General features: G+C 28.9%; 3 protein-coding genes across 3 annotated transcripts in view; 2 read left to right on the top strand and 1 right to left on the bottom strand.

Moving 5' to 3' along the window:
• LOC142323725 (uncharacterized) overlaps positions 1 to 743 on the bottom strand; it is a 417,400-nt gene extending 416,657 nt beyond the window's left edge. Inside the window, exon 1 of the mRNA XM_075363881.1 lies at positions 512 to 743. Coding sequence (XP_075219996.1) covers positions 512 to 592 — 81 coding nt within the window. The 5' untranslated portion in view covers positions 593 to 743. The remainder of the gene's footprint in view (positions 1 to 511) is intronic.
• LOC142323728 (target of rapamycin complex subunit LST8-like) lies at positions 743 to 25,155 on the top strand. Its single transcript, XM_075363886.1, has 6 exons — positions 743 to 787; positions 8,010 to 8,144; positions 11,725 to 11,926; positions 13,119 to 13,258; positions 23,024 to 23,175; positions 24,941 to 25,155. The coding sequence occupies exons 2-6, from the start codon at positions 8,027 to 8,029 to the stop codon at positions 25,019 to 25,021; spliced, it is 693 nt and encodes a 230-aa protein (XP_075220001.1). The 5' UTR covers positions 743 to 787; positions 8,010 to 8,026; the 3' UTR covers positions 25,022 to 25,155.
• On the top strand, positions 796 to 4,062 carry LOC142323156 (protein LST8 homolog). Its single transcript, XM_075362433.1, has 2 exons — positions 796 to 1,065; positions 3,798 to 4,062. The coding sequence occupies exon 2, from the start codon at positions 3,859 to 3,861 to the stop codon at positions 4,060 to 4,062; it is 204 nt and encodes a 67-aa protein (XP_075218548.1). The 5' UTR covers positions 796 to 1,065; positions 3,798 to 3,858.

Below are 25,155 nucleotides of genomic sequence, written 5' to 3'. Positions count from 1 at the left end.
GTCTCACCAGTACCTTGCGGCAGGATTGACCTAAGCAGGTTAGATTATGTAACTAATAAAGGTAACCTAAATATTAAAGATTAAAATGACATTTTTGTCAATAGTTTTAGAAAATTATAAATAAAATACAGTTTTATACACTGTAGGTCGTGTAACATTTAATGTGCATTAAATACCGCACGAAGTTAAAATATTTCAATAATTGTTCAAAATATAATGAAGTTAAAAACTGTCGGTAAAGTTTAAATAAAATTAAGTATTACGATTAATCTGTCTTTTAAAATAAACTATAATTTTTAATTTGGCGGAAAAAATATCGGTTTTGGAATCTGTACAATAATAAGCAGATTTCAAGTGCACTAGTTTCTTATCAGTAACAAGATAAGTTTGTCGACAACGCAGCGTCAAATCATATTTGTTAAATCAGTTTATTTAGTTTTTTAATCTCAACAGAATAAAACTTAATATCTATTTCCATTGTAAGATATTCTAGATAAGCATTTTAACTTACATCACTAAATCCAAAATATTTTGATTTAACAATACGTGTTTTATATGAAGGGTTCGATTTCTTAGAAGAAGAGTTTCCCATTCATCCAGAGAAAAATTTATAACGTTTTAATTATTGAGGTTCGTTTAACTATTAGTTATAAAACAGAACTAATAATTTTTATAACTAATGTAAATCAACATAACCTCAACACAATTTTTTTTGTTCAGTAACATTGAACAGATAAACCCGATGAACCAGACAAGCAGCTGTTATTTTCTAATGCCCGTAGCCACGGTAGGTTACATAGTTGTTTATATACTTCTTGAAGAAATTCTTGTCATAATAGCAAGTGTGGTGTTAAGTTTAACAGACACTACATATTGGGAAAATTTTCTTATATAACTTTATTTAATTAATTAAACTTAATTTATTTACATGATATTTATATGAAAACGGCTTCGATACCAAATGTTAAGGTTAATTGTGTGCATTAGCAAGTTGGAGTTAATTTTCTTATTGTATAAATTGACACCCTGTTATTTTATTTCTTTTTAGTTTATTTTATTGGAAAGGTAATCTAATGATTTTTGTTGCACGATTACAATGAATAACCTTAGCATGAATTTCGAGGTTATGTTGCTTTATTAGGTTATATGTTTAACTAAGCAAACTTTTATGATAAAATTTAAGGATTTTTAAACTTTTAATTGTAAGTAGCATTGGGTATATAAATACTCCTTTTAAATTAGCATATTACGTGCATGTTTCATGTGGTTCAAAATTTTCATTTAGAATTTTAACTGAACATAATAAATTTATCAAACTTCTTCTTGATCTCTTTCTGCCATGCTAATGTCAGATGTAGTTGAACCGATCAAAACTGTCTGTTATGAAGTTGTAATTCTGCGATTCGAAGAAGAAAGTTGGAGTTTTAATAATTGAAGAAAAAATTTCAACAGTACCTTAATATGAAAAGTCGTATTCAACACTTGAATGAATGAATCTTTTTTAAATAGTGTTGAAAAACTGATCTCTAGTTAAATATAAGTTTATTACATCAAAGGTTGAATTAATTTTTGTAGTCTATTAGAGAGTGAGAAAAATCTCCTAGTAAGTTTTTTACAATTTCCTCTTCAGTTACCCTACATTAAATAAATATCCAAGAGATAAATATCCTGAGATATATTGTGATAGATTATTAGTGTCAACATTGTCTTAAATAGCATTTCTGCAATCATGAAATTCTTTTGAACATTTAACAAAGAAAACGCAACTGATTTACAGAACTGGAGTAATGAAACCATAGACATGTAATGATTTTATGACTAGTCATAAATGATGTAACACAGAAACACACTATTTCCTAAATTATATTTTGTATCTGACATGTCATCAATCATGATATACTAGTATTCAAACCTTACAAAATCAAAATATGGTGTTACAAAATCTTTTGTTGAAAAAAAGATTACATTTTAATTATTGTATATTTTAATTCAATTATTCTACCCAATACATGTAAATCTGAAAACAATAAAAGGCTATAGTATTTTTCATTGTCTCTACTACCTTAATATTAATACTTTTAGCATAACAGTATTGAAGAATTAAAAAAGGACTTATGCTTTGTGTATGTTGATTGATGTAAAAGTTTAAGAATAAAGTAATTCTTAAATTGAAATTAAGATTTATAAATGTAATTAAACAAATTGTACTTGTTTGTTATTGCACCGCCACTTCTTTTAATGCAGCACAAAATGTTTGTTTAGATTATGTTGACCCCGTGTACAGAAAAATCATATGTATGTCAATATTACCTAACCAACTGTAACCTACACTCACTTTGTTCGCTAATCTCATTTAATTAACATTAAATATGTACAACTTATTAACATAACCTTATTGTTCTTGTCACTTTTTTCACTTTGTTATTGCAGTTTATTAGTGTTTTGCAATTATTTTTCATTAAAAAATGTACTCTTTCCACCTTAAATCATTTATTAATTTTGTCATGAAATCTGAAGTTGTTATTGCACCTCCACCTTTTTTTCATGTTTTTTGATGAAAGTACTGAAGAAATTTATAATTTTTAGGCTATTACTGCTAGAAGTATCAAATTTCTTTTTTCATTAACATTTTCCTTCATAGGAACTTTCAAAGCTAATTAATAAAACTTTCACAGAAAGTTTATTAATTTTAAGAATAATAGTGTTAATAAGAATTTTCTGTGAAAAGTTATAGTATTTTGGAAATGTTTGTTTAAACTACTTTAAGAGTGACAGGAGATGAACTATGAATTTTTTCTCAAAACAATTCATATCAAATATTTGGTATGTTTTTAAATGTTTCAATTTGCATTTAGTATAATGCAATTTTCCTTAACAAATTTCCTGGTGTAAATTAAGATTTAACAAATGGGAATTCTTGATAAATCTGTGACTGGGATGTCATGTTATAAAAAATACAAATTTCAGTCATCAACATTAACCAAAAGAATTGGATCAAGATATATTATTTCAAGAAGTAACTGTGAGATTTAAGTTATTCACCTAATTTGGTGTAAAATTTACTTTGAGAGTTCATTTCAGGTTGTTCTCACATCTACATAGTGTATAATCTTTCTTAGACCAGTCATGGCAATTTTTCAGATAAACATTTAACTGGATTAATATTATCAACTTATAGTGGACTGAATATATCACATTTTTCCCTTATTTACTGTAGGCAGTGGGAAAGTGTTGCATTCATGTTTTAGCACCTCGTACAGTGTTATCTTCATATACCAGGTTCAATACCAGTATTGAAGCTTTTTGAACTATTGCACTTAGACAATAAAATAAAAAAAATTTATATTATATAGGCAAAAACTGCTGCAACCTAGATGAAAAGAACCATCATTGTACATCTGTTTTATCTTGTAGATAGCTTCTGTTTAGCAGGCTTAGAATTTATTGTCCAGTGGCTTCACAATAAACCTAATGGCTAAAGTTGGCTGTCAAATGAATCTAGGCCTACTAAAATCAATGTATGCTTATATCCTTTTAAATTAGATGAATCATATAAATTACATTATTTTATACATTGATTTCCTAACTTCTTAAGATGTTTGATAGTAGAAAAAGCAAAATACAATTATGACTAAAACAAATTGATTTATCTGCTTAATTTCCGTTACCTTACATATGAAGTTGTTTATAAAGTTGTACATATAGAGCAAAATTTTTTGAAATTTGCTTTAACAATTAATATTTTGTCTAATGTATTATATACTACAGTACAGAATGATAAAAAAAAATTGTTTCAGATTAATTCATTATATTAAATCATTAACCAGGAGTGATTAAATCATTAAAGATTAAATCATCATGGTTGATGGTGTGACTACTGCAACCAGTGGAGGAAGTAGTAGTGGTACTGGAGTGGTAGGTGGTGGAGTATCAGGTGGAAGTGGAGATCAAGTTATATTAGCTACTGGTGGATATGATTATACTATAAAATTATGGCAAGCACATTCTGGTGTATATCAGAGGACTATGCAACATGCGGATTCTGTATCCTTGTATGAGTAATTTATAGATTTTATTGTTTGGTATTTATTTGTTATGGTATTTCATCTTAACATATTTGTGGCGTTCAAATCCAATACTAAAGATCCTTGCTCAGGCTTGTTAAATTTATAATTGATTAGTTGGTCTACTTTTATCAGAATGAAATTAAGATGAGGTATAATACAAGCTCTTTATACTCCTTCATGAATATGCACATTAAAATAAAATAGTAAATTTTGAGATTGCTATTAGGTTTTGATTGAATGCAGTTTTTGACTAAAAACGTTTGACTATATGCAGTTATTTATTAAAGGGAATTGACAAGCTCTGTGTAGTTGACCTTCTTGATCTACAAAAGCTATTTTATTGAACAGACCTTCCACAGTTCAGAGTTACTCTTTACTATCTGGGACCTTATTTTCTTAGAGGTTTTCATTTGTGGAGATCTGTTCAGTATCATGTTTTTTTTTATAAATAAAAGCTACTAAGATTTTTCCTTGCATCACATCTTTTCATTTTCCCAGATTTTGCTTGTTTAGTATCCAAATTACCTGTTTCAGTACAGAATAAATAAGTATAGCTTGTCCAACCTGAAATGGCACAGATCTGATATGGGTGATGGTTGCCTAGCTAGCGTGGGGCTATAATATGCTACTTGTGGAAGACTGTATACATAACAATATAATAAATTTTACGATATAGATATGGTATAAATTTTCTTTAGTCTTGTAGTAATTTTTTTATACTAATTTGTTGATTATTTAATTTTAAGTTTTTACTTCCTTGTACGAAGTAAAGGAAGTATTGTGACCGCAAAAAATAATGGATATTTCTGTTGAAATATCCATTTATCCATTTTTATGTATCTTGCATAACTCAAAAATGATTAACTGCAGGATGTTGAAATTTTGAATTTAGGACTGTTGTAACATCTAGTTGTGCACCTCTTTTGAACCAAGTGTCCAAAAAACCCAAAATCCCCAAAAAATTGGAATTTGGAAGTTTTTCTTTACTTCAGCAATAAGCCCTTATTTGATGAGAGCTTTTCAATGATGTATCATAAGTGGTACTTATTTTCACTGGTTCCAGAGTTATAGCAAAGTGAAATTTTAATTAATGAAATATTTGGATCTTACAAGGGTTCAAATTAGACTGAACATTTAACATTAAATGATTGAACAGTTAACATTAAAAAAATGTTTCAAACATTTTTTTTAATATTTTGATTTATTAATGATTTAATTAACCTCTGTTAATACAATATTATAATTAAAATAAATATTATAATTTTTTAAAAATGAAAAAAAATTTCATTAATTTATTTTTTTGAAGTAATGTAATTTAATAGGTGCACAAGGAAGTCATGTGGTAGTCCTTGTGCACCATCTGATTTTTTTATACTAATGTTTCTTACAATTAATGAACAAATTCAAATCATAAATTTTTAAATTATTTTTAGATTTTGAAGCACTTCTGCTTATCTATTTGCCGTGAAATTTTGCTTACAAGTTTTCTCCTGGCAACACGTTTTAGCAACATTTTCAAGTCGCTAAGATGCCCCTGAGTTGCTAAGTGGAAAAATGCCCCTTGAACTTTTATGCAACCTCATTTACGTGCATATTTTCTTAGTGAAAGAAATTTTAAGTGAGATATATATTAGGGTATACAGTTGCTACTAGAAATGTTGTACAGCAGCAACTGAAGTTTTGGGAAAATTCTAATCTGAATTTTTGGATGAAAATCGCAAATATCTCAAATGGTTGGTCCTAGCACTAGTTGGTCCTAGTCAAAAAAAAATTTTTTTGACTCCCCTTCATCACTCCCATCTGCTCCTAGTAGTACCTGTTAAAACGGCACCTTTTGACGTCATTTGGAAACTTGGCAACCGCTTGTCTGATTTTCACGATTCAAACAATGTATGTATTCAGCAGGTTCAGTGCTTAATGCTTCAGGTACTCTTGATAGACCAGATCTTGGTTATCCAGAAATTAAATCGTTTAGCTCTTGATTGCATTCGCCCACTGTAAAACGTACCGATCTGATTTTTCAGATCTAATATTAAAATCTAATATTGTGTTAAAGATGGTACACAGATTTATAATATGAAAGGCAAAGTCAAGTGGGTGGAATATATTGTTATACGGAGGAAATGAATTAGAAAATGGTGTTAAATAGGAAGAAGAGGAGATCGAAGAGGATGAAAGGGGTGAAACAATACTGAGATCTGAATTAGATCTGAGAGCATTAGAGTTAAATGGCAGAAAGGCTCCTGGAATAGACATGTTAGTCATAATACCAAAGAAAGCAGGAGCAGATAAATTCTGAATAATTAGCTTAACTAGTCTACTAGTCTTGCACCAAAAATCTTAACTAGAATTCTGTTCAGAAGAATTGAGAGAATGGAAGAAGTGTTAGAAGACAAATTTGGTTTCAGGAAAAGTATAAGGACAGGGGAAGCAATTTTAGCGCTCAGATTAATAGTAGAAGGAAAAAGAAAAACAAACCAACATAACATACTTGGCATTAAAAGACCTAGAAAAGGCATTCACTAACATAGACTGGAATAAAATGTTCAGCATTTTAAAAAAAATAGGGTTCAAATAGAGATAACAATAATACATCAAAGAAGCCGTAATTATATAAAAAAAGCCATAATTTTAGAGGATGTTCCCTATCCCAGTTACTTTTTAACCTTTGCATAGAATGAGCAGTTAATGATGTTAGAACAATTTAGATGGAGTAACAGTACAAGGTGAAAAGATAAAGATGCTATGATTTGCTGATATAGCAATTCTAGCTGAGAGTAAGTAAAAGAGATTTACATGGATGAAGTTCTACGCAAGAACTCCCGCATGAAAATAAACAAAATGAAAGTAATGAAATGTAGAAATAAAGAAAATAGACCACTGAATGTAAAAATAGGAAAAGAAAAGATTATGGAGATAGAAGAATTTAAAATGCCCAAATATTGATATAAAACCAATCAAATAAAGTTGCTTGAGCATATTTTCTTAGATTAGTTCAAAACATTAACTTGTGTAATTAATTACAGAAGATAGCTGCATGTAATCAAGGGACAAAGGTACAGTAATGTTCGTACAATAAAAAATATCGCATAACCCAACAATGTGTGTTTGTTTTAAAAACAACAAACACACACATTGTTGTTTGTGTTATATTTACATATTCAAACATGGCCTGCCTACACAATTTTTCCCTTCTACCTGTCCCTCCAATATTAGTGACTATTCCAGGATGTGTATAATTAAATTTTTTCATTAAATTTTCTGATCTACAGGAACAAATTTCCTAACACAACTTTTGCCATTTGCATTTTTCCTTACTTATAGCTTCAGTTTCCAGTCACAGATTATTTGTCCTTTTCAGTTTTCAATCTTTCCTGTGAATTTGCATGGCACACAGATTTTATGGTCGCCCAGTTGTATGATAATGTGTGTCCGTGTTCTTCTGATATGTTGTTTGGTGGCAATGCATTATGTGATGCACTCCTTTGGTGATTCTAATGTCTACAAACTGGTTGACCACTGTAAGGTTCATTCTCAATATTTGTTTTACCAGCTCGGATGCATAAAATTCTTATTCTTCACTTACTCACTGTACTTTCATTAGCAGTTTCATCATATAAATGGCTTTTAGGTGATGAATATCAGTAGCATTCATTTTTTTCTGCTATTAAAAATTTCACCACTGTCATTTTTAGATGCATTGACTTAGCAAATGACTCCATAATACTGGTAACTGATATAAAATGAGGATGTGGGTCAACAACCTTTGGAATGGTAGTAGCAGGAGATTGAAACTACAAAGTGGGCAGCACCTATTGCAAAAAAACTATTGCTTTGTGTGATGTTTGTTCTGTTACTTAAAGTGTATATTACAATTCAGCTATTATTATTACTGTTATATTCAGCTATTAACTGTATTTTTCAAATTTTTTAACATAACAGGTCATCAACATATTCGTATGTACGACCTTGGTTCTAACAATCCAAGGGCTATCATTAATTATGAAGGAGTTTCCAAGAGGATGGAAAATGGATGTACACTGGTGAAGACTGCAGTGCTCGTATATGGGATCTCAGGTAATTAAGAAGCAAGTATTTACATTATTTTACAGAATTTTAAGTTTGCTTTTTTCATCAATTCTTATGAACGTGATAAAAATTCTAAACTTTACTTTTATGAGTTATCTTTTGCGCTGTAATGTCTGAGAAGTCCATGAACTCTAGAAAATATATATTTTATAAAAAATAAAATATATATATAAAATATATATATATATATATATATATATATATATATATTAATATATATAAAATATATATATATATATATATATATATATATATATTAATATATATAAAATATATATATATATATATATATATATATATATATTAATATATATAAAAATATATATATATATATATATATATATATATATATATATATATATATATATATATATATATATATATTAATATATATAAAAATATATATATATATATATATATATATATTAATATATATAAAAATATATATATATTAATATATATATTTATATACATTTGAACATAGAAATTATTTACTTTTGCGCTGTAATATGTCTGAGAAGTCCATGAACTCTAGAAAATATATATTTTATAAAAAATAAAATATATATATAAAATATATATATATATATATATATATTAATATATATAAAAATATATACATATATATATATTAATATATATAAAAATATATATATATTAATATATATATTTATATACATTTGAACATAGAAATTATTTATACAGTGTATCTGTGTATATGCAATCGTGCCAAATGCACAATCTATTTGTCACCAGGTGGTGTCTATGTCTGATATGTGGTGAATTATCTTCTGAGTTATGATTTAAAAGGCTGCCTCCACACTGTTAAGCAATTCATCTGTTACTTAGATACTTGGGTCTTATTTCCCATAATAATTTGTCAGGTGTACCATAACAATGTGGTCCGTACAAGTATCATGACCCATCCTGGCCCATATCATGACACATGTTGGATTCATTTCTTACTTGCACTCAAATTGAGATTTTTCTTAGGCCAGAAAACCATACTTCTTATGAACTGCTACAAATTGCACATGAAAACGTACAAATTGCACATAACAACTCTTGTACAGGATAACACATTTGGAAATTGCACTAATAAAGCAAAACAGTGCAACCTGTTGTGCTCTTCCATGTCAATATCCAAAAATTCATTCACAAAAGTTAAATCAAATTGGTTTCATATTCAAATCTTTTTAACTATCATGCATTGTTACTATGGTATATAACAAATGCCACTCGTTTATGGATAGATTTAATTGGAGATTGTCAACTGAGGCAGTGACAGTGACATGTTTGCACTTGCTTCTCTTTTATCCCTTATATGACCTACATTTAACATTGTTAGAAGCAAATGCACATTTCTTCCGATCAAGCGTACTTTCTTTACAAGGCAAGTCCTTGAAGTGTTCATGAAACGCACTCATTTCATGACCAAATAATTTCCTTTGGTCATTTGTAAGAGTTAGATGCTGATTGTTTTCTGTGCAGTTTCAATGAGGGTTTTTTATGAAAATGAACTTAGGATGGATTGAAGTGCCTTTCATAATTATACAAAGATAGATATCCCACAAAAGGACTTCACTCTACTTTAATAGAAATTTCAATGACATTTCAAGAACAAATCCAATGTACTTGAACCACTTGAAATGTAAAAACACATAAAATCAAGATTCTAGATGAACAAATGCCACTCAAATTTCACACACACTATGAACACATCATAAACATGAAAGATCTTGGAGAGCTCATTTCAAAGGCACCAGAGCCATATCAAACTGTATCGTAACTGTTCAATACCAATCTGAGATAACCTAGAACAAAAGCTACTCATACACAGGTAGGTAAAATGTTACCTACATTTTACTTTAAAATGTACGTAACATTTTAAAGTTACCTTTAATTAAAAAATTACCTTTAAAAATTACTTTTAAAAGTGTGCTGCAGTAAGTTTTTAATCACTGAATTTTGGGTCTAGAGCTACATTTACTATTTTGTTTTATCTTGAAATAGTAAATAATGTAGTAAATAATATAGTAAATAGTCTCTAGTTAACAAATTCTAGCTGATTAATAGGTAATCATGAACAAAAAGGATAATTTTTATTATAATTTAATGTTATGATCTTCAATATGCATTTGCACATTTTAATTAGGAAGATGAGATGGTTGAAATGGTATGTAAAATAATGAAACCCTAATCAAAAGGTTGCAGAGATTTAAAAATGTTATTCTGGTTTCCAACTATTTATTCATAGACAGTGATACTGTAGGTAATAAGGTAATTTTCATTCCATTCTGGGAGTTTTCAGCTAAATGTCTCAAGAAAAAAAAACCTTCTTTTGTTTAGATCAAGAAATCTTCAATGTCAGAGGATATTTCAAGTTAGTGCACCTGTCAACTGTGTATGTCTTCATCCTAATCAAGCAGAATTAATTGTCGGCGACCAAAGTGGTGTCATACATCTTTGGGATCTAAGAACTGATCATAATGAACAATTGGTAAAAATGTAATATTATAATTTCAAAACAATTTGAAATAAATTTCTTTAGGAAAGCTGAACCTGTTTCAGATAACGATATTTTTCAGAGAAGCAATTTTTTATCAAATCGATTCAAAATCGCAATGTATTGCTCTCATTCTGAATAAATACAAAAACCTCTAAAGGGATTGTAGACAGCGGTTGCCTGATATCTGAAAAGTTCAACTATTTTATTTCTTATAACACCCCTGGTGTCACCTGATGTTTTTAATAATATACCCAAGTTTTAAGTATTTGCCTTGAGCTTGTTGTATCAGAGGGTATGTCTGTGCCATTGTAAGCCAAATTAGTGTATACTAAGATGCTGCATGCTATGTGACAAATCATAACTTATTAGTATAATTTAATTTAACTGTATAATTTGATATATTGTTTGTAGGTTCTGTGTATCTTAGATGCTACACAGAAAGTTACATATTTGCAACTGAGTAATTATATTCTAAAATATATACAATACATTTTGGTAAATACATCTCTATCCATTAGGTAAGACTTATCACATAACTCTGTGTATACTGATGTAAAACTACACTGCAAATTTCATGTGCTACCACCTAGTAGTGATTTTAAAGCTCTCTTAATAATGTTGTATATAATCTGATGGGAGGCAACTTTTATGCACCTGCAAAGAATTATCCTTCCCTGTTCATTGATTGCATAGTAAAATATAAATTTTAGAAGTAGCAAACAAAGGCTTCATGAAATACAAGTAAAGGGCTGTGAAATCAAAAAGAAGCCAAAGCTAACAAAGAAAAACCCAGAACCCAGGGAATGAACCAAAAAGCTAACAAAGATAGATAAAACATTTATTTACCTTGTACATAAAAACATTATTTAATACATGTGTGCATAAAAACAAAGTACTAGTGATGAAATATCAGGAAAATCGAAAATATCAAGAACCATCTCTTGCAGCTCCAACTTTGATTTTCCACCATTGTAGGTTTTATATCATTTATTTTTAATTACTTTTGTTGATTTAGTATTTTTTTTTTTATTAAATTCTGCTTTAAATTGTTTGCAATAGAACCTGAAGCTGAAGCATCAATTCAAGCAGTTACAATAGATCCTGAAGGTGCTTATATGGCAGCAGTTAATAATAAAGGACATTGTTATATATGGAGTTTAACTGGTGGTGTTACTGAAGAACCAACAAAATTAAATCCTAAACATAAGATTGAAGCTCATAGAAGATATGCTCTTAACTGTAAATTTAGTCCTGACTCCATGTAAGTAATTCATTAAAGTATCTAATTAAAAAAAATAACTAATATGAAAAATTTAAGGATTTATCCTCTAGGAGGTAGCAGAAAATTGCTACTGCTGTAGTAGTTGATCATGACATTAGCCTGTTGTGACAGTTATATTAAATAAATGCCAATTATATTAGTACTAATCCTATAAATTGGGCATATTGATTGTTAGAATTAACCAAAACTAAATTTTAAGGTTCTGAAGACCACCCCTATCATATAATGTAATGTCAGACTTATGAAATGTGCAGTAATCAAAATTCACATTTAGCTTTAGTATAATGCTTCACATTATATTTGAGTTCAATTTAGCATACTCATTTCAATAAATTTAATTGTTTTTTTTAAATTTATTCTAGATTTTTGTAGGACATCTATTTCATATATTACTCATACATGTTTCATATATATAATAGCTGGCCCGTCACAGCTTTCCCCATGCTGTATGGTTACTTACATTCCCATTGCAGTGAGGAGAAATTGTGACAGGTCATTTTCCCATCCATTCAGCAGCCTCTGCTTCCTATACCCCTCCTATGTTCATTAAATTCATAATAATAAAGCTTGTTCAGTTTATAAAAAAACTATCGGCAGACTGTTTTGAAACAGTTGGCCTCTAACTTAAAAATATTAGTTATAAATGATTACCCATACTTCATATGAGTAAAAATAAAATGTATTTTTGTTTTTTAGTCAAGTAACTGGAGGCAGTTGCATTGTACATACTGTAACAGTGACTGTTAGTTGAACCACTGTCATACATGGTTACTTTACCAATTTCAAGGTTAAATTTTTAAAAATGTAGAAATTTTCATCAATTTGGTATGGGCATTGATGATGAATAAGTCGGTTAGGATATGTCCTTTATGTATAGAATTTTTTAAAAAATACATGTTGATTTTTAAATATACCTTGTGCACTATACCTTGTTGAATACAAAAATTTCATTCTGAAACTGAATGTGAAGCGAGATAAAATGCTATAATGAACACTGGATTTAGTTTTAGATTTTGGTAAAAAATTTGTTTTATTGTTAATCATGGCTCATTGGTATTGATATAAAGTGCTGGGACATACAAATTGTTGGTAAGTAGAAATTATTATATAATTAAGTTTGTACCAATGATTTATTTTATGTATTGGATTAATTCATAGTCTAACTATTTAGGTACTTGGTAACATCTGCTGATCAGTCTGCAAGAACATGGAAAACAGCTGACTTCTCATTGGTACAAGAATTAAAACATGAAAATCAACGTTGGGTGTGGGATGCCGCTTTCAGTGCTGATTCACAATATATTATTACTGGTAATTATAGAACCAAATGTATGTATATAAAATAGAGCACCTGAAAAGTAGTTTCATCATGTAATAAGTCAATAGGAATCAAAAATGTTTAATCAATTATAAATTACATTTCACAATTAGTTTGTCCTTTATAACGAACTAAATAGAAAAAAAAGATTAGGTTACTAATAGAGATATAATTCATTTCCTCCTACAAATGATTTTCTGTATTATATAAAACATGAAATGGTAAAAATGGTAAAAGCATTAATACATTTGTTTTGTCTATTTATAATTTTTTTACTTTCCCATCTAGATAAGGGAAAACATTGTAATTGATCCAATTTGGGCATATGCGGTTTTCACTGGATCTGCGTGTGCGTGTGCTTGTGTATGTGCGTGTGTGCTTGTGTATGTGCGTGTGTGCTTGTGTGCTTGTGTATGTGCTTGTGTGTGTGCGTGTGTGCTTGTGTATGTGCTTGTGTGTGTGCATGTGTGCTTGTGTATGTGCGTGTGTGTGTGCGTGTATGTGCGTGTGTGCTTGTGTATGTGCTTGTGTGCTTGCGTGTGTGCTTGTGTGCTTGTGTGCTTGCGTGTGTGCTTGTGTGCGTGCATGTGTGCTTGTGTGCGTGCGTGTGTGCTTGTGTATGTGCGTGTGTGCTTGTGTATGTGTGCTTGTGTATGTGCGTGCGCGTGTGTGTGTGAAAATTTTGAAATAAAAAAAAAATGAATTTGTAGTATATGAAAAATGCCAATGCTGACTAGGATTCAAACCCAGGATCTCAAGATGAAAGGCAGAGATGCTTGCCAGTCCGCCAAGGAGATCAGTAATTAAAGTTACTCTACAGTTATTGCCTACAGTTTATAAAAAATTGATATTTAATCACATATTGATTAAATAGGTCAATGAAGAGTCGAAGGATAGTATTAGAGAAACAGAAATAAAGGCAGTTATGGTTTATAAATTGCCTAATAGTTTGGGGAAAATAAGGAAAAAGTTTAGAGATAGTTGGATGAATGGGAAGAAATTACCGCTGTACAGTATGAAATACATCATTAAATTTTTTCAGTATAACTGATGAAATATAATCAAATCAGTTTATCAGTGAAGTGATAAACTTTTCTCAGAAGATAAATGAGGATGATGTATGAATTTAAATGAAGTGTAGTCTTCTACAGTCTCAAGTTGACCATAAGTTTGATCTGAAATACAGTTAATGTAATTAATAAAGGAAATTTGCTCATGTTGCACTCATGTTGTACATGAGTGCAAACTTTTGAACGAAGCCTTATCATATTATTCGTGGACAATGATTGCAGTAATCAGTTAATATAAATACAAATTGATAAGCGATTTAGATTAAAATAATGAAGCATAGTTTCTCTCGTTATGAAAAGTACTGGTTCATGAAAGATATTAAAGGGTAGAGATATTAAGGTATTAATGTTTTGTGGAACTATATATTTTTGAGACAATAGACTATTTAATTTATAATTTAGAGGTGATTTTCATTAAAAGTTATTGATTTGCTGTGGTATGTTTATTAAGCCTGTGCAAATAACTGAGGACAGGTCGCTTTTAAATGAATCACTGTAGTATTTTATGAATTGGTTAGAAAAATGATTCATATTTTTACACATTTTAGTGTTATAAATCGTAATTAATGAAAAATAGATAAAAATTTTAAGTTCTACTAAAAAACTATGTTTTATTTGTTCAGTTGGATGAATAATTTATTTAGATCATTTATATTAATAATACATTTAGATCTTATATTCTGTATCTACTCTATCAATACAATTTTTTTCTGAAATTTGTAGTAATCATTAAATTTCAATTAAACTTTTTTTTTTAGCTTCATCTGATGGTGCAGCTCGTTTATGGAATATAGAAACAGGAACTGTTGAACGTGAATATAGTGGACATCAGAAAGCTGTTACTGCATTAGCATTTTGCGATCAGATGACACAGTTGAAAGTCAATCTAATTCATAAATTTTGTATTAAAAAGAATTTAAACTATTTTTAATTAATAATTATTTTTCTTTTTAATCTGCTAACAAGCAGATTAAAAAATGTCCAAATGTATAAAACCATTTTTATAAATTTTAAATTTATTATTTAATAAATTTAAATAAGTGATCAGTTTGATAAGTGATTAGTGTAGAAGTAATCAGATAAAACATTCAGGACAGATGAATACACTTGAATTTCTGAACTCATGTTCATTTATATAATATTTTAAAGTTCATTTATTATTTTTATTATACATTAACTTTAAAATATTGTATAAATGAGTTCAGCAATTCAAGAGTATTCATCTGTCCTGAATGTTTTATCTGATTAGTGTAGAAGTAATCAGATTTACTTCTACACTTATCAAATCTTATGAAAAGATTTACTTCATCACTTATGAAATTTGTATAATTTTTTAAGCAGAGACTTGAAGATGTAAAATCAATAAAGCAAAATATAAATTAATAATCACAAAAAATGTTACTTAGAATCTAAACCTAGATTGACATTTCAATTATTAAACTCACTGTTAGTAGACACATAGAAAAAGATATATTTAAAAAAGAAAAAGAATAAAGAAAAGGCAGAATAAATAACAGAAATCACCAGTTCTATTGTGACTTATTACTAAGAAACTACAGTTTCTTTGAAAGAAACTGTAGTTTCTTAGTAATAAGTTACTACTGGTGAAAACTAAGAGTAAGCAAGCAAATCCTTGGGTTTGCTTACTAGCAAATAAGGAACTTAAATAGGTTTGCAATTGATCTTAATAAAATAAGATGTAACAAGGATTATAAAAATAAATACAAAAATCATCAATAATAAAAACATTAAAATATTTACTAGCTTGTTTTTATTTAACATTAGCTCTTTAACATTTATTATTTAACAATTTAAAGAGATTATCATAATTTTTATTGATAAATGTTTCTATTCTCAAATTATCTATATATTGGATTATCCAATAGCTAATTTGAGAATAGAATCAATAAAAGTTCCCTCCATTAACATCTGCAGATCTTGAGCAGATAAAAGCTCATTCCAATCTTGTTTAGGGTCAGAAACGTCCATCATCCATTCCTCTCCTGAGGTGGAATACCCTAGGGTATGGATAGATGGAAAATCCAAAAATCCAAAATTTCAAAAGCCAAAATGACAATTTGGAGGTATGCACTTTTCAAAGTGGAGGGTTATGTCACATGTAGTGCTCAGTGTTGCACAGAGCACTAGCATGGTGGGCCATGTTCAAAAATGGGAGAGCTTGTGCAATTAAACTGTGCATACTGTCTCCCTATATGTATGCTGGGGCTACAGGAGAAGCATGGCTGAAAGAATTAAGCATTCTAACCCATAACACTATGGAGGCTTATGCTGCAGAATGAAAGTGGACCTGGCCTACAGTGTCAAGGCTGGTGTCAGCAAACACCACTTTTTATGATATAAACATGTAAAATTTTGTCAATTGTACGTTACAACATCATATCTGCAAATGTATATTGTTATGAAGAAAAATGCTGAAGAAATTGCAAGATGCTTGCATTATAACTACATCTACTGGCTTGGTACAGATGCCATCATATATTGTTAATCATTAGTTTCCAGTGCATGTTTAAAATACCTATTGACTGTATAAACAGTACTGCTGATAGTGATTTCTTACCCTTTAGATATTTATGGCAGTGAAAATTCAGTCCCATGGTACAAGAGTGTGTATGCTTAGTGTATTGCTGTCAGCTGCTGCTGGGTAAAATGACTGGGGAAACAGGTGTTTTGAATGTTCCTTTGCTGTAGCCTTTTCCTTCCAACATGCTGCGATCATTCTGATTTCTGCCTTTCTGTATAGTGTTGTTCAGTATTTTTGCAATGAAAAAATACAAGCTTGAACAAAAGTTGATTTGTTATACTGCTGGTAATAACAGTAATTTTCGTGAAGAGAAAGGGGAATTCAAATGTATTCAGTTTAAGTGACGTAGGTAGACCTATTTTATGAATTAGCATGTGATTCTCTACGCCTGTATGAGTAACAAAACTTCTGTGAATTTGTGGAAAAGTATATCTCATAGCAGCACAAGGTTCCTTGGTTTGTTACCTGCAATAGAAAGAATTCTTTCAGTTTTTGATGTCCTAAAATCATTTCTATTTTGTGACAAATGCCCAAAATTATTTAATTTTTCTGAATCTAGAAAATTAAATTTGACGTTTTTATATGGTACTCTACAGTTATTTAATAATGTAGTTCTGAAATTGGAAGCTAATTCTTGTCACAGCAACGGAAGCATTTCAGACATATTCTGAATTAATTTGTCAACTTCAGAAAAAGAAAAACCCATAAATTTATACAATCTTCTGCCAAAGAAAATGATGTTCAGGAACAAAAAATTCTTAAGCGTAGACAATTTTTATTCTAGTATCCAGTACTTGTGTAGAACTAGTTTTAATAAAGTTAGCAGGTTTCAGTGGATAGATACAAACTGAAATTGCCTGGTCTGATTTATAAGAGACTGCACAAGTTGTTAATGAGATTATAGAAGATTCCATAAATATTGATGACCTATTTGATGATACCTATTTGATAGGTCATTTGATGACCTATTTGGTTCAACCATGATTACATTGTTGAACCAAGTAATTCAAAACCAAAGGATAGGTTGTGGTTCAAGTTCTGAAAAAATACCAGATAATTTTGAAAAGTGGAAAGTACCAATTTTATTTTGCTAACCAGATTTTTTCTCTAGATTACTTTGTATGTTTCTTACAAAAAAATACAAAAGTATTACCAGGAGCTTTGCAGCTATGGTCACCTGGTGTTAAGTTAAATTTTATCTTTAAAAACATTTTAAAATACTTTAGGTTTATGATGAGAAACCTTGCAAGTTATATACATTTTATAACGCAACATCTTTCATTCATACAGTTTTACGTATACATATATTTATATTCATACTATTATGTAATCGAAAAGGACAGTTATACAGTCACTAGCATTTTGTTGCTGGAGTAATGAATATTAAGTTGAGGAATTAATGTATTAATAGAATATTTTTATGTTTTGATTACTTATTTGTTTAAGTCTTTCTGCAATAAAAAATATAAACAGGGTACTGATAATTAAGGAAATTATATTTTGCAGGAAGTTGAACATATGGTAAGTAATTTAACGATTGTTGGTATCACTTTTTTCATGTAACCTTTGCAGCAGTCAAAATGGCGTTCCTGGGAAGAATGTTTCGTCGTGGATTTCAGTCTTCTAGAGTCTAAAAATTCGAAGAAAAACCATTTCATAAACATGCTGGTAATATTTACTTATAAGTATTTAATAAAAATATGAAGTATTCATATTGCATTTGTTGTTGTACTGCCACTATCACGTATAAGAAATGTGGTATTAGCTATCTTTTTTCTCAAGTACTGTAAAAAAAAAAAAGTTGTATATTGTGAACAACTTTTTTCAACAGAAAAAAATTAGGGATTTTTTTTATTCATTTCTGCATTTTTAAATAAATGGGACTATTCATGAGTTTGATGGAAAAATTTTTCCTTTTAGTACATACTACAAAGTCATTTTAGAAGTAGCTTATTTTCTGATTTTTAATGTTCTTTTACTACCATTGTTCTAATAAGAAATTTTTGGGCAAAATTGTGCTGTTCGTAAGGTGATTATCTGTCGTACCCTTGACTAATAGTGCAAAACTTGGTGTATTTTCTCAATATTTTAGTGACTATATTTTCGTGCGTAATTTCAAAAAAAGTGTGAAATTGTGTTAGTTTGCCACAAGTTGGTAGTTTATGCCTAATTTTTCTCTTTACAAAAGTCTTAGTAACTGTTTTCTACAAAATTGATTTGTTCCTGAACATTTAACTCAAAACTGATAACTAGTTGACTAATTAGCCAGTCAAAGTCTGTAGTGCAGACTTTGCACAGGTCACCTGTGGTCAAAACTCTGATATTTATATCTTGTTTTCTTGATCCCTAGCATATGTTATATTAAAAAATAAGCAAAATCAAGTTTATAAAGTAATTGCTTAGCATTACTAATTATTGAATTCTCTTAATTTGTATTAATTGATAAACAAAAAAATGTAACCATTAGTAAGCTTAAGTAATAATGTGCAGTTACTTAGCCTTATGTAATGGCATCCATTGTAATTAATAGGAAATGTTTTGTTAATGCACTGATGGTTTCATCTATTGGGATTTATCCTTGCTTTACAATGTAATAATAAAGATGCCACTCTTTGAGATGTTCCTACTATTGTAGTGTGCAATCTCTCAAGAGCTTAAAAAACTTCTATTAAAAAAATATTTGTGTATAATTGTAAAGTACAAAGTATAAAACTGCATTTTGATATAGTATATTAGAATTAGTTTAATTTCCCTGTGTATAAATTTTTTTTTTTGGATCATCAGTTATATGATTAATTGTAATGTTATTCTTTGTTCCTTTTTGCTCTTTGGTTAACTTTTAAAATTTTTACTACCTACCGCCTGATCCTTCAATATGTAAGTGGCTCTTGACTCCCTCCTTAAGTGATTTTTTCTCCAGTTAGTTCACAATTAATATTCACTTTATTTCATCGCCAGAATTTAATTTATGCCTGTAATGAGTGCTAGTATCATCTTTCTTCTCAGTTTGAGCAGAATCCATTTACTACTTATTCTCTTGTAATTCAGCATTACACAGTAGTCTTAACCTTACATTCACTTGTAACCTTTAATTTTTCTTAGATTAATGCACATGATCTTTGCTGTAAAATTAATTCTAAATTTTTCAATAGATTTTTCTATCAGTTAATTTGAAAAACAAGAAAAGTTAATGTAAACAATTGACGGATACAGGGGAAAAAACAATCTGTTACAAAAAAAAAAAAACAAAATTGAGATATTTTATCACTGAATAGCCTTTTTAATGCTCTACAACACAACAGAATGAAATCAGTAAAAGAATGATCGTAGTCCAAGAAGAATGCATTTGAAATATTGATGTACAGGGAAAGACTGATCAATTTTCCACCCTTTGTATAAAAAAATGATCATCAAGGAAAACATTTAGCAGTCAAATCTGAAGAACTATTCGGGTATATTTTATTATATACATTTTGTATTTACACATTTAGTTAAAGTACTAACAATCCATTTTTACTAATCAGAGCCCTAATTATTACTTGTCATTATAACTGAATACTTGTGTTGCATACTATTGGACCATGATCATTTTTTCAAAAATTATGAAAGCGACTTCAATATCTTTGTCATGGTTTTTGCAAAAATATGTTGAAAAACCATATTATTATTAAACTTGCTTTTCAAAAATGTGTATTCTATTTTATCTACAATTTGACAATGAAAACTAAATTATAATTTTTTCAAATTTGTATTTAAAGTTTTTTTTCTATTTCCCATAAAAAATGTTTTTGTGCTTTTGACTGTTCTTTCCTTGTGCCCTTCAATTTTAAAAACTACACAAATACATGTTGAACATAGGCATTATTAAGACCTGGGAGAAATGTATTTAATAACACCCAAAATATTTTTGAGCCTTTTTCAAACTTATAAAAAACTTAAAATTTCAAATCTCTATACACTCAATTTGCCTCTCATTGTAATTTTTAAAAATTTCTGAACAGTGCATGCAGGATTGTTTTCCAGCTCTGGTCACATTTGGTGCTCTGAAAGATAAATTATCTATTTATACTGTTCAAAATCTGCAGTAAAATTGATATATGTATGTTGAATGTTGAGGTTGTGTATAGTAATGGTGCATATGATTGATGGCTAAAAAGGTTTTTTTATATTGTATTCTCTATCTGATGTGAAAGGTGCATTTTTACAGTGAAATACAAGAGAAATTATGTATTCTTTTACCAGATGGGAGTTGAAATCAGTAGTAGTTAAATCTGAAAATTAAATAAATCTATGAACTTGACTATAATATTAATGTTAAATTTAATTCTACAATGAAAAAAGTTTTATTAAATGAAAATTTCAAAATGACTGAGCTTGGTATGAATTCTAATTTCTTAGGTGTAAATGTCAAACAAGATTTATATAGAGAAAGGAAACAGTTATTGGTCTAAGGTAATACTTGAAAAATGTACTTCAAAAGTAAAATATGCTAGATTGTAAACCATTGATATGTACAATTTGATATAAATTTTAAATATGATTTAAAGAAACAGGGAAGATCTGAAAGCCCAGTAAGAAGTACAAATAATTGGTAGTCTATGTTTGCAGGAATGGGTTCAAGGCCAGACATATATTGTACTATTATGATTTTGAGTTGTTTCAAAATGCTGCCAGAAAATTATTGTATAAAACACTGAATTGTGTTCTTTGTTATAGAAGTTCTTTGAAATTAGGTTTAGTTTACAAACAGATAGAGACTGATGCGGTGCTATGATATGTGGATGCTTATTGGGGCGGTGATTGTGATAGAAAATTGACAACTTGTTACTGCATTAAAATTTTTGGAACTCTAGTATCATGTTCAAAAAGTACTAGTATCAAGTAAAAAGCCAAATATGTGGTGTCAAGAACAGCAATTAGTGAAGCTTTTGGTTAAGAAATATTTTATTTAATTTTTGTGTTTTAAAAATACAGGAAAATCCTGTCTTGATTTATGAGTATAATCAGTCTGTGATTAATGTTAGGTAATGCTGAAAATTATATACAAATGAAACACGCAGTTACGATATATCATTTCATCAGAGAAAAGATTGCTGATTGTACTGTTGCAGTAAAGTATTAAAGCAAGTGACAAGTTTGAGATTTATTTGCTAAGCATTAGGCAAAGAAATGTTTGAATGTCTTTTTATTATATCATTCAATTGATTACTTTTATATATACAGATGTGAATAATTTCATTGAGGGGGTGTATTGAAAGTTGGCCATAAAATTTTGATAATGTGTTCTAAATTCAAGGTTGGCAAGATTGATATATTGTATTGAGTTGCTAGTGTATAGTTAGTATCAGTGAAACCCACCAGGTTGGTATAGTGGTGAACATGTCTTCTCAAATTAGCGATTTGGAAGTCGAGAGTTCCACTGTTCCAAGTCCTAGTAGAGGTTTGGATTTGAGTACTACTTTTATTTGGATTTGAATACTAGATTGTGGATACTAGTGAGTGTTCTTTGGTGATTGGGTTTCAATTAACCATAAATCTCAGGAATGGTCGAACTGAGACTGTACAAGGCTACACTTAAGTTACACTCATACATATCATCCTCTGAAGTAATACCTGAACAGTAATTCCTGGAGGCTAAACAGGAAAAAAGAGTTAGTATCAGTATGTGCAGTTGATGACTAAAAAGGGTTTTTATATCATTAACTGCATTAAATAAATATATGTGCACTTTTAATTTTATTTTCAGTATATCCAATTCTTGTGTTCCTTTTACATTTTTCCATTATTAAACATGACTGCTTTAATGTATGACTTGCTAACTTAGTTCTTTTTAAAAATTCTACCTCAAACTTTTTACTTCTATCTGCATAAAGATCTCATCATTTGGAATTTGATTAACTGATCTGATTTTCAGCATCTTATTGTAGTCTATTCTTTATCACAAACTATTAACTAACCTCCAGACAATTAGATTCTTTAAAAACATGTTTAATTCACTTAAAGTGGTCTTATGTATTAGGCCGATGATTCCATGATTTTGTCAGTTAATTATGTGGACTTAATTATTAAAAAATTTAATAATTCTTACTATTGTTTCTTTAAATTATTCTCAGTGTAGTTAATAAATGTTCTATACATTTTCTCAGAGGAAGGCGTTAAATTATGGAGGAACTTGACATTTTTTGTTTCATTCCCTGGTATTGCCTTAGCAATGGCAAATACATATATCAGTCATACTGCTCATCATGAAGAGCGACCAGAGTTTATTCTATATGAATACATGAGAATACGAACAAAGGTATTTTAAATAATTTATAGTTTATTTATGTATATCTGTCATTAGAAAGATAATTTAGTAATGTATGTATAACGCAAAAATGGTAAAAAAAAGGAGAAACTTGCTTTATTATTAACTCATCATAAAATTACCATCTTCATGATGGTAATTCATCACAGAAAGATGGATTCTACTGTGATGTTATTTGATTTTGTTTGTAATCATTTTAATATATACACATATAAAAGTAGAAAGATTGGTAAACCTTGTAATGTTATTTTTTATGCTGTTTTGACTGAAATTCAAAATGCATCCAAATTTTTACTTTTGATTGTAACATTTTTGCTTTCACTGGATGGTAAATAAACACTTTAGTTCAGAGTGTCTGAAGAAGTCAAGTTTTTCTTGATTCATTGTGTAATCCTGCTGAACAGTTCTATAATTATTGTGTCTGATGCACAGTTTTAAAATAGAAAATATCTAGCACTTTTGGTGCTAGATATTTTCTGGTCACAATTTGTTATATGTGAGTTACCTTTTTTTAATATTTACCTTTTAAAAAATATTTACACAAATTAGACTAATAATATAGAATACTTTGAAGAGGCATTCTCTTCAAAGAATTCTGTACTATTAATTCACTACTCAGCATTTTTAAAATTATTTTATACGTTTACTGAATAATGTATAAATACTGCAGACATTGATTTTAACATAGATTAAAAGCAAAAATCTTTGCTGTGGATTCATCTTTAGAAATGAAACTAAATCTCAAAATGTGTGAAATCTGGTGAAAAAGTGCTTCAGAATTTTTTATTTATTATAAAACATGACAAAACTAGCTAAAGCACAAAAATTAACCTGGTACACCTACAGTTAAAAATGTGTATCCATAAATGCAAAATAAGACACTATAACACAATTATAAAACTGGAAGCCACATATGCAGTGGAAACACTTTTCCACATGAACAAACAAATGGACAGACTAGAAAATTGAAATAATTGGAAGAACCTGGATCAATGAAAAGTACGAAGGTGTAATTTAATTTTGTTGCAACTCTTTGCATTTAATAACTGTTCTGTAATCCATTTGTAGCGTATTGCAGTCTTTTTTTTGTATGATTCTCTTATTAATCCTTCAATTATAAATTTTTGTTCTCTTAAATTTTGATTTTTAATTTTATCTATTTTGTGAAAAATTTTGATTGATCCTTTCAATGTGAAAACAAACTTCTTTAAATTTATTTGTTATATGTAATTTACATGTAGTTTTGTAACAAAATGTCAATCCCATAATCTCAGTAGACTCCTGTTATTTATTTACTCCTATTTTCATGCTGTTTGAGCAAAGCCATGTATTATATTATTAATGATAAATTACAAACAAGTGTGATAGCATTTTCATAACTTGCTGTTTTGCCTTAACATCTCTAAAAATTTTAGATATTCTTTTAACAGTACAAAAAGATCTAAATACTTCATTTGCCAATTAAAAGTTTACTTTTCATTTTTATTCATGACTGAAGAAATATTGTCATTCTTGTTATATACTAAAAAAAACTTGTAAACAACTAAAATATATTCTGTTTACATAATGAATAAGTGCACACACTGAAGTCATGTGTGAAAATGGAAAAATAAAAATCTTCATACAAGAACAAGGTTGTGTAATATTTAATTAATAATTTATGTTGTATATGATAATGTTTACATCTTACTTTGAACTATTTAAACAGTTGTCACTTTAAAAGATTTAGGTGGTTTTATCTTTTTTTTTTTTGCAGAAGTTTCCTTGGGGAGATGGCAACCACAGCTTTTTCCATAACAAAGAGCTTAACGCCTTACCTGAAGGTTATGAAGAGTAATTATCTTCTTTAGTGTTATATCTGTTCAGTAATTAATATTATTTAGGACAAAAATAATTTTGTCAAAAAAATCTGTTATTGACAACAATTTTATTTGGTCCATTGTTATTAATAAATCTATTATTTGTATTTTG

This window comes from Lycorma delicatula, chromosome 4, assembly GCF_047948215.1.
Source record: "Lycorma delicatula isolate Av1 chromosome 4, ASM4794821v1, whole genome shotgun sequence".
Taxonomy (NCBI): domain Eukaryota; kingdom Metazoa; phylum Arthropoda; class Insecta; order Hemiptera; family Fulgoridae; genus Lycorma; species Lycorma delicatula.
This window is presented reverse-complemented; position numbering and strand designations above follow the sequence as displayed.

Excerpts from the sequence above, each read along its gene's own strand:
- LOC142323156 (XM_075362433.1), top strand. The coding sequence starts at position 3,859 with ATGGTTGATGGTGTGACTACTGCAACCAGTGGAGGAAGTAGTAGTGGT.
- LOC142323728 (XM_075363886.1), top strand. The coding sequence starts at position 8,027 with ATGTACGACCTTGGTTCTAACAATCCAAGGGCTATCATTAATTATGAA. Across the intron at positions 8,145-11,724 it reads GCTCGTATATGGGATCTCAG|AACCTGAAGCTGAAGCATCA; the intron begins GTAATTAAGAAG and ends TGTTTGCAATAG. Across the intron at positions 13,259-23,023 it reads TTCACAATATATTATTACTG|AGGAAGGCGTTAAATTATGG; the intron begins GTAATTATAGAA and ends ACATTTTCTCAG.